Below are 10256 nucleotides of genomic sequence, written 5' to 3'. Positions count from 1 at the left end.
TTTTTTAGTAGAGACGGGGTTTCACCGTGTTAGCCAGGATGGTCTTGATCTCCTAACCTTGTAATCCGCCCGTCTTGGCCTCCCAAAGTGCTGGGATTACAGGCTTGAGCCACCACGCCGGCCTAATTTTGTGTTTTTAGTGGAGACAGGGTTTCTCCATGTTGGTCAAGCTGGAGAACTCCCGACCATAGGTAATCCGCCCTCCTCAGCCTCCCAGAGTGCTGGGATTACAGGTGTGAGCCACCGAGCCTGGCCCATACACACTTTTCTGATGGTCCAGCTTAATATGAGGATAAACTATAATGCAGAGGAATGGAGACTTCTTATCATGTCAGGAAACCTTGTAGAAAAATGGATCCAGTAGATTGTATTCTCTGCAAGGAGTCTAAAATGTTTAGATGTTCTGAGTTTCTGATTAAGGCCAGGTCAAGAGTAGAATAATAAATGTTAAGTTAGAAATGTTTTTGTGGAATAGAGGGCTGACTTTTTCCAGCCTGTTTGTTATTTCTGTTTCTGTCATTGAAGTATGTTTGAAGGAGTGTCAGTAGCTACAAGAAGGGTTGATTTCTCTTAAAAGCACGCTCATTCATGGTAGCTCATGACAGTGATTGATCAAAATTCCTACTTTGTTGAGTATGACAGAGATTACCTTAGCCTGGAAAAAAATTGGAGGCAAGTCCATTAGAGACAAACCACCCTCGGAAACAGGTCACAGAACATCTGGTATTCAGGAATACAGCTTTTTAGTAAAACTTCCCCAATCATTTTGTTGTGCAATGTCCAACAGATTTAAGCAACACAAGTTAAGCCATTCTCTCTAGCAGCAGTTGAAGAGCAAGAATAACTGCCGGTCAAGATTTCTCCTAGTTTGTGTTAAAACAGCCCTATTTTATAATCCATGGCATTATCTAAACTGACAGAGGTTGTGCTGTTCCTGCCTTTCACAGTGTAGAAAGCAGGTTCTGTATAAGCATCATTGATTAGAAATCTGTGGTGAGCTGATTTCTGTTCACAGAGATAAGGGGTCAGGAAAGATAATTAATAATACAATTTTAGAGCATGAAAAGAATTGGTGAGTGGGAGCGCCTGTCTATTCGGTGTTTATCTCATTACTCTTCATAACAACCCTTTGTGGTGGGTATTATTTTCCCATTTAATATAAGAGGAGAGGTTCAGGTGGGCGCGGTGGCTCACGCCTATAATCCCAGCACTTCGGGAGGGCGAGGCAGGGGGATCACTTGAGGTCAGGTGTTCGAGACCAGCCTGGCCAACGTGGCGGAACTCTGTCTCTACTAAAAATAAAAAAATTAGGTGGGCGTGTTGGCACACGCCTGTAATCCCAGCTACTCAGGAGGCTGAAGTGGGAGAATTGCTTGAACCCAGGAGGCAGAGGTTGCAGTGAGCTGAGATTGCACCACTGCACTCCAGCCTGGGCTACAGAGCGAGACTCTGTCTCAATTTTAAAAAATAATCGTAAAGAGGAGAGGGTCAAGAAGATTATTTTCCTTGTGCAAGTGATGAGTTAGAAGGCCTGACTCCAAAGCTTATCATCTACCTTATGGCTGCTTTCCAGGAAGCTGGAAGGGAAAGAGACAATTTGATTGCAAGAAATAACATGGGCCGTAAATTAATTTCCCAGCTTGTGTTTGATTTGCTTTAATAATGTCATGATATATTCTGGAGATCACTGTACCTTGTGCAGTTATATTAATCAGTGCTGTTGCAGAGCCATCTAACACTACAATTACTTCTGAAGAGAAACCTGTTATAATTGTAAATAGTAATGGAGATTTAGTAGAAGCTTATCTGTAAAGGCAGACTTTGATGCTTTATGAGAATTTATAAAGATTAGGATAAATGGGCATAGGAGCTTTCTAGGATAAATTGGCCTCAAATTTTGCATAATAGATTGTTTTATGTAACATTTTCAAGTTTTTATGAATGTAGTTTATCAAAGATATTTACTTAGGCAGAAATAAGTGAAATGTCATTAAGCAAACTAAATGTTATTGGTGACATTGAGGAGATCCTTTGTGTTACATTTCAATTTTTAAGGATCCAGCACTTAGGGAGGCAGAGGCAGGAGGATGACTTGAGCCCAGGAGATGGAGACCTGCCTGGGCAATAGAGAGACCCCATTCTCAAAAAGTAAAAAAAATAAGGATTTGAGTTTTATTTTGTTCAGTCTCAGCTCATAAGGAAAGTGTTTTATGTCACTTAAAGGAAAGTTATTTCTGTCAGCTTTAAAAGTAGAAAATGAATGAGAATCTGTGATATGTAAAAATGTTTAACCTTTTGTTTGTTTTTTAAAAGTATTTTAAATACCCGTAAATGGTAGAATAATCAAGTTTCTTGACTTTAATAGAATTAATTAATTCAAAGCCCATCTGTGAATTTGGGATTCTTTAATTTGGTTGCAAAAAATGAAAACATAGGCAGAGCCTGGTGGCTCATGCTTATAATCCCAGCATGAGGGAGGCCAAGGTGGGAGGATTGCTTGAGCCCAGGAATTTGAGACCAGCCTGGCCAAGAAGGCAAAACTTTGTCTCTACCAAAAAAAAGAAAAACCCCACACAGCTGGGTGCGGTGGCTCATGCCTATGATCCCAGCACTCTGGGAGGCCAGGGCGGGCGGATCACGAGGTCAGGAGATCAAGACCATCCTGGCCAACATGGTGAAACGCCGTCTCTACTAAAAATACAAAAATTAGCTGGGTGTGGTGGTGCGTGCCTGTAGTCCCAGCTACTCGGGAGGCTAAGGCAGGAGAATCACTTGAACCTGGGAGGCAGAGGTTGCAGTGAGCCGAGATCGTGTCACTGCCCTATAGCCTGGGTGACAAACCAAGACTCCGTCTCAAAAAAAAAAAAAAAAAAGTCTTTTTAGCAGCAACACTCTTTTGCTAGAAAATAAAAAAGTCTCAATATAAATGAATAGTAGGTAGACCTGCAACTTGGTGGCCCAGTTCATGCTGCTTTTGTTTGTTTGTTTGTTTTGCTGAAATTCTTGCACGGTAGAGGAATATAGTTGATTGCAGAGCCCTTCCCCCACACCGAGGTAGGGACTTCATTGTCCCCACAAGTTACTTATCCCAAGTCTTCAGGGAAATGAAAAATCAATCTCCTCTAACAAAAAGGTTAGTCGCTAAGTATACAATTCAACATCCTCCGGGTGTTCAGGTAAACCTGAATTTAAGTTCCAGAAATGAATGAGATTCCTAGGATGGTTCTGAATTATCTTGACTTCCCTGAATGCCTCTGGCTAAAAACCAAGCTGGGATTATTGATGCGATTGTGAATCTGGCCCATTTCCGGGAATGTGGATTCTGCTGCATATGTCAATTGGTTTGGCTCCTTTTTTTTTTTGAGACGGAGTTTTGCTCTTGTCACCCAGGCTGGAGTGCAGTGGCGCGATCTGGGCTTACTGCAACTTCTGCCTCCAGGGTTCAAGTGATTCTCCTGCCTCAGCCTCTCGAGTAGCTGTGATTACAGGCGTCTGCCACTACACCCAGTAAATTTTTGTTTTTTTAGTAGAGATGGGATTTCACCATGTTGGCCAGGCTAGTCTTGAATTCCTGACCTCAGGTGATCCACCCGCCTTGGCCTCCTGAAGTGCTGGGTTTACAGATGTGAGCCACTGCACCTGGCCAGTTTGGCTTTTATCCGAAAGTTTTTGTTTAAATGGAAATTTTTGCTTTGTAGTACTGAAATCATCTGAAAGTAGAGAAAAAAAAATATTCAAGAAAGAATATTTTTGCAATGTAGGGAGAACTTGAACTTTTTATATAAGCTTTTAAAGCTGTAAAAGGAACTATGCTGTTTTACCCCTAAATTTGCTCACTTTTAATTTAGGAGAAACGTTTTGGTTTCTTTTATGTTCTAGTCTCTGGATACAAATCCTTTCTTCGTTCGTTTTTTCCCCCTATTACCAACCACAGGTTCTTAGGCTCCTGTGTAATAGAAATTGACACAAGGCCAAGCAAGTTTCCCAGACAAGGCTTAAGACTTATGGGCCGGGCACGGTGGCTCACGCCTGTAATCCCAGCACGGTGGGAGGCCGAGGTGGGCGGATCACGAGGTCAGGAGTTCGAGACTAGTAGCCAACATAATGAAACCCCATCTCTACTAAAAATACGAAAAATGAGCTGGGCATGGTGGCGGGCGCCTCTAATCCCAGCTACTCGGGAGGGTGAGGCAGGAGAATCGCTTGAACCCGGGGGGGCGGAGGTTGCAATGAGCTGAGATTGTACCATTGCACTCCAACCTGGGCAACAAGAGCATAACTCTCTCTCAAAAAAAAAAAAAAGACTTATGCCTAGAAAGGTTGGACATAAGGGAGACAGCACAGGAGGAAGGGTTCTCCAGCTGGCTCTCCGAGGGGAGTGCATTGCAGTGTCTTACGGAGGGTGACATGCATGATTCACGAGGTAGGTGAGCATCACTACATGTGTGGAGTGGAGTGCGGACACGGTAAGGAATCATGCGAACACATGATCGGGAAGTGGCAGAGAAGCCCCTTCCTGGGTGGTGGTTTTAGTATTATAATGAGGCTGGAGATTAGGATTGGTCATTGTCCTTGAGCTCATGTGAGTGGTAGAGCTAACTCCCTTGAGTGAGATTGATGGCAGGGTGCTGCCTATGGTTTCTTCATACCATACCTGCAAGGTCTGGTCAGCAGGTATGGCGCCAGCTGGGGTGGTGCTATAAGGTGTGGTCACTGAGAACGGATGGAAAAACACATGAGTGGGGTGGGGCCCAGTCCCATTTCCTACTCTGTCTCACCTCCATACCCCGAGATTACTCGTCTTGATCTGTCTCCTGGAGGCTTTTAGTGGTTGGTGATTATTGGCCACTGCTCATTAAGTCAGGTTACCCAATAGTAGAAAACTGTAGTACATTAACCAAATGAAAGAGGACTGGATTATGCAGTGGGTGTGAGTATGTGGATTCAGGGAGGGGAAAGAAGGAGAATTAGATGGGCCAGGCACAGTGGCTCACGCCTGTAATCCCAGCACTTTGGGAGGCCAAGGCAGGTGGATCACAAGGTCAGGAGATTTGAGACCATCCTGGCTAACACGTTGAAATCCCGTCTCTACTAAAAATACAAAATATTAGGCGGGCGTGGTGGTGGGCACCTGTAGTCCCAGCTACTCGGGAGGCTGAGGCAGGAGAATGGCGTGAACTCACGAGGTGGAGCTTGCAGCGAGCCGAGATTGCGCCACTGCACTCCAGCGTGGGGGACAGAGTGAGACTCTGTCTCAAAAAAAAGAAAAAGGAATATTAGATGGTAATTAGTAAAGTGTTTAAACCAAGGCTTATAAAGGTCCTGAGAGGGTCCATGAATGCCCTAAAATTGCTTGCCAAACATTCTGGGAGGAGGGGCCGTTATTTTATTCACATTCTCTAAGAGCCTGAAATCTCAAAAAGCCCAAGAACAAGAACTGCTGTGCTGTGATCAGTGTCATAGAGGCAGGCCTGGACTTCGGGGTGTTTGATTTAATACAGCCCATGCTTGCAAGAATGGCGAGAGGCGACACTGTGCAGTGGTTAGGGCCCAGACCTTGAAAGATGACTGCCTGGGTTTGTCTCTGAGCTCTGCTGTCGGTGCACCCTTGGTCAGATCTCCTCCCTGTGCCTTAGGTTTTTCACCTGCAAATTGAGGATAATAGTAACACCTATCTCAAAGGGTTGTTATGAGCATTTAATGAGTGTACGTGTGTATACACATGCCTACATACATACATGTACATACAAATTGCTTACTATGCTGCCCCCAGCATTTGATATTAGCCATTATTGTGTATTGTTGTCATTAAAACTAACTTGCATGAAATTGGACTGTCAGATGACAGAGGTGCTGCTTTCAGGCTTCAGTACCTTTTTTTGTACCTTAGTACTTGCAAAGATAAGTAACTCTCTTGCTGCATTTAGAAAAGTTAGTAGCAAAATAGAATTAACTAGTAATAAGCATGAGAGACTGATGAGGAGCATAACTCTCATAAATCTAATGTGATTGGCACAAAGAAATCGTTACGCCCACAGTGGTGGGATTTTAGCCTCGGTTGTGTGCTTTGTGGACTGAAGCAGCCGTCAACTGACTGTTGTGGGCAGGGTGGGGGTAAGAAAAGAAAGAAAATTACAAAGCATGGATAAAATGCTAGAAGTGTATCGTTTAAAAACATGTTCAAAAGGGAGATATAGTTAGGGGATCTATGTAATTTGAAGTGGGGGGAATGGACATCTCCCACCACCACTAAAATATTAATAACACCAATTGTTTTTGTTTTTATCATATTCCATCTTCATACTTTTTAAAAAGGATACATTGTCTACGGAAAGAGAGGACTGGCCTCACTTATTGATACATCTTTCCCAACCTCCTCTTGAGTTAATGTGTTTCTGAAGATTCAGCTCCATTTCCCTGTTTCTGGCAGAAACATCTGGAAAGGTGGAAACCTACTCTCAATAAATAGGCCCAAATATTTCTACTAAAGGTTGTTTTTGTTTTGTTCCGTTTTGTTTTTTAATTATTGCAAAAGGATTTCCTACCCTCCCTAATTTTGATAATGAATTGTGATTTTGCATTTTTTGGCTTAACAATTAAAGTGGTGTTGTAGGGCCAGGCACCGTGGCTTACGCCTGTAATCCCAACACTTTGGGAGGCTGAGGTGGGCGGATCACAAGGTCAGGAGTTCGAGACCAGCCTGGCCAACATAGTGAAACCCCGTCTCTACTAAAAATACAAAAAAATTAGCTGGGCATGGTGGCGGGCACCTGTAATCCCAGTTACTCGGGAGGCTGAGGCAGGAGAATGGCTTGAACCTGGGAGGTGGAGGTTGTAGTGAGCGGAGATCGCGCCACTGCACTCCAGCCCCAGTGACAGTGCGAGACTCCATCTCAAAAGAAAGAAAAAAGTGCTATTATGTTCTAATGATTTCTCTCTCCCTCTTTTAATAATAACCTTTTTTGTTGCTTTCAGGGGTTCAACTAGATATAGCTTCACAATCTCTGGATCAAGAAATTTTATTAAAAGTTAAAACTGAAATTGAAGAAGAGCTAAAATCTCTGGACAAAGAAATTTCTGAAGGTCTGTTTATTCTTATTTTTCTAGTTAATAAGCAGATTCTGTTTGGTATGGTTTACTGTTGGTTTAATTTGATTTTTACAGTGGGGTGTTCTCAACAGTTAACAGCTTACACCAATTATCCATTGGTAGAAGTTTATAAGGGTGAAACTAGAAGGTAGCCTTTTTCTTTCCTGGGGAATAGGTTTATGGAAGTTCCCCAACTATACCTAACAGGTTAGATGTGGCGGTTTCTGATGTTAAGTATCAGATAAGTGATCATGTCAAGGTTCTTCCCATTCACTATGGTTTGATTTGTGTTTGGTATTAGCTTTATAAGTAATAACGACATTAAAAGGAAAAAGTAGGCATACGCTTCTTTTATTTTTGCGTACATATGTACTATAGATAACTAATTATAATATACATTCAGCAGTATAGCCATTTTATTTTGCACTTAACATTACAACATAAACTTTAAAAATAGTTACTCTACTAAGTGCATGAAATTTCATTCGCTGAATAAATATTTTTACTCAGTGGTTATTCCCTTATGATTATGATTATGATTATGATTATTATTTTGGGGACAGGGTCTTGCTCTGTTGCCCAGGCTGGAGTGCAGTAGTGAGCACTGGGATTAGAGGTGTGTGCCACCATGCCTGGCCTGTTCCCTTATATTTGAGGGGAGCATTTGGATTATTATTCCTTTTTTTCACTGGACGACGACTACACAGCATTTGCATTATTTCCTGTATTGCCCTACGTAGGTCATGCTGCATTGAACATCTTGCCCAATGAGATATATATTTTTTTACAGCTTTATTGAGATATATTTTACATACCATAAAATTCACCCATTTGAAAAGGTCCAGTTCAGGCTGGGCACAGGGACTCATGCCTGTAATCCCAGCTGTTTGGGAGGCCAAGGCCTCAGGAGGATTGCTTGAGTCCCTGAGTTCAAAACCAGACTGGGCAACATAGGGAGACCATGTCTCTATGTATTAAAAATAAAAATAAAAAGTCTAGTTCAGTGGTTTTAGTGTATTCCCAGAATTTATCACCACAATCTGGATTTAGAGCACTTTCAGTCCTCCAAAAAGAAACACAATACGCATCAGCAGCCATTTCCCATTCCCACTAGCCCAGGTCCCAACCCCACCCCACACCAGGCACTGATCTCCATTCTGTTTTTATTGATTTGCCTATTCAGGAGATATACATAAATAGAACAGTTCACTGTGTGGCAGCGTTGGTGGTGGTGTTTTGAGACATAGTTTCACTCTTGTTACCCAGGCTGGAGTACAATGGCACCATCTCGGCTCACCACAACCTCCATCTCCCAGGTTCAAACGATTCTCCTGTCTCAGCCTCCCAAGTAGCTGGGATTACAGGCATGCGCCACCACGCCCATCTAATTTTTTGTGTTTTTAGTAGAGACGGGGTTTCTCCATGTTGCTCAGGCTGGTCTCGAACTCCTGACCTCAGGTCATCTCCCCGTCTTGGCCTCCCAAAATGCTGGGATTACAGGCGTGATCCACCGTGCCCGGCCACTGTGTGGTCTTTTGTGATTGGCATTTTTACTTAGCATAATGTATTTTTGTTGTTGTTCTTGTTGCTGTTATTTAAGACATCACCTTGCTCTGTTGCACAGGCTGGCATGCAGTGGCATGATCTGGGCTCACTGCAACCTCCAACTTTAAGGTTCAAGCAATTCTCCAGCCTCAGCCTCTTGAGTAGCGGGGATTACAGGTGCCCACCACCATGCACAGCTTATTTTTGGTTTTAGCAGAGATGGGGTTTCACCATATTGGCCAGTCTGGTCTCCAACTCCTGACCTCAAGTGATCCGCCTGCCTCAGCTTCCCAGAGTACTGGGATTACAGGCGTGAGCTGCTGCACCTGGCTGATTTAGCATAATGTTTTCTTTTTTTTTAAGACGGAGTCTCACTCTGTCACCCAGGCTGGGGTGCAGTGCCCGGATCTCAGCTCACTGCAAGCTCCGCCTCCCAAGTTTACGCCATTCTCCTGCCTCAGCCTCCCGAGTAGCTGGGAGTACAGGTGCCCGCCACCTTGCCTGGCTAGTTTTTTGTATTTTTTAGTAGAGACGGGGTTTCACCGTGTTAACCAGGATGGTCTCGATCTCCTGACCTCGTGATCCGCCCGTCTTGGCCTCCCAAAGTGCTGGGATTACAGGCTTGAGCCACTGTGCCCAGCCTAGCATAATGTTTTCAAAGGTCATCCATGTTGTAGCATGTATCAGTACTTCATTACTTTTTACAGTCAAATAATATTCCACTGTGTGGATGTGCCACATTTTGTTTATTCATTCATGAGTTAATGGAAATTTAGGTTGTTTCTACTTGTTTACTGTTACGTATAATGCTGCTGTGAATATTCTTGTGCAAGTTTTTGTGTGGATGTATATTGCCCAATAATTTTTTCTTTTTCTTTTTCTTTTTTTTTCTGAGATGGAGCCTTGCTCTGTTGCACAGGCTGGAGTGCAGTGACGTCATCTTGGTTCATTACAAGCTCCATCTTCTGGGTTCACACCATTCTACTGCCTCAGCCTCCTGCGTAGCTGGGACCACAGTTGCCCACCACCACAGGCGCCCACCACCACACCCGGCTGATCTTTTGGTATTTTTAGTAGAGACGGGGTTTGTTAGCCCAGATGTTCTCGATATCCTGACCTCATGATCTGCCTACCTCGGCCTCCCAAAGTGCTGGGATTATAGGTGTGAGCCACCGCGCCCGGCCTGTCCAATAATTTTTAATGATCAAAATTATAAATTATGTTTATAACTCAAGTTCCTCATTGGTAGAGAAAAAATGTGAATAGAAATGTACAAATAATCCTGAGACTGGGTGCCGTGGCTCACGCCTGTAGTCCCAGCATTTTAGGAGGCTGAGGCGGGTGGATCACTTGAGGTCAGGAGTTTGAGACGACCCCAGCCAACATGGCGAAACCCTGCCTCTACTAAAAATACAAAAAAAAGTTAGCCAGGCGGGTTGGCACACACTTGTAATCCCAGTTACCTGGGAGGCTAAGGCATGAGAATCTCTTGAACCCAGGAAGCAGAGGTTGTAGTGAGCCAAGATCATGCCACTGCATTCTAGCCTGGGTGACAAAGTGAGACCGTTTGGAAAAAAAAAAAAAAGAATGTACAAGTAATCCTGAAAGCTAATGTTAGTCTT

General features: G+C 43.5%; 1 protein-coding gene across 9 annotated transcripts in view; it reads left to right on the top strand.

Moving 5' to 3' along the window:
• Positions 1-10256, top strand: part of BCL2L13 (BCL2-like 13 (apoptosis facilitator)) — a 116440-nt gene that overhangs the window by 59717 nt on the left and 46467 nt on the right. For 8 of the 9 annotated variants that reach the window (XM_011984634.1, XM_011984627.1, XM_011984628.1 and 5 more), the window contains one exon: positions 6976-7083. The exons of the other annotated variant lie outside the window; for it this stretch is intronic. Coding sequence is in view for 2 of the 8 variants with exons in the window: in XM_011984624.1 (XP_011840014.1) it covers positions 6976-7083 (108 nt within the window). In the remaining 6 variants the exon portion in view is untranslated. The remainder of the gene's footprint in view (positions 1-6975; positions 7084-10256) is intronic. 9 annotated transcript variants of the gene reach the window in all.

Source organism: Mandrillus leucophaeus, unplaced genomic scaffold (assembly GCF_000951045.1).
Source record: "Mandrillus leucophaeus isolate KB7577 unplaced genomic scaffold, Mleu.le_1.0 Scaffold270, whole genome shotgun sequence".
Taxonomy (NCBI): domain Eukaryota; kingdom Metazoa; phylum Chordata; class Mammalia; order Primates; family Cercopithecidae; genus Mandrillus; species Mandrillus leucophaeus.
Note: the sequence above shows the minus strand (reverse complement) of the source record. Positions and strands in the feature narration are given on the sequence as shown.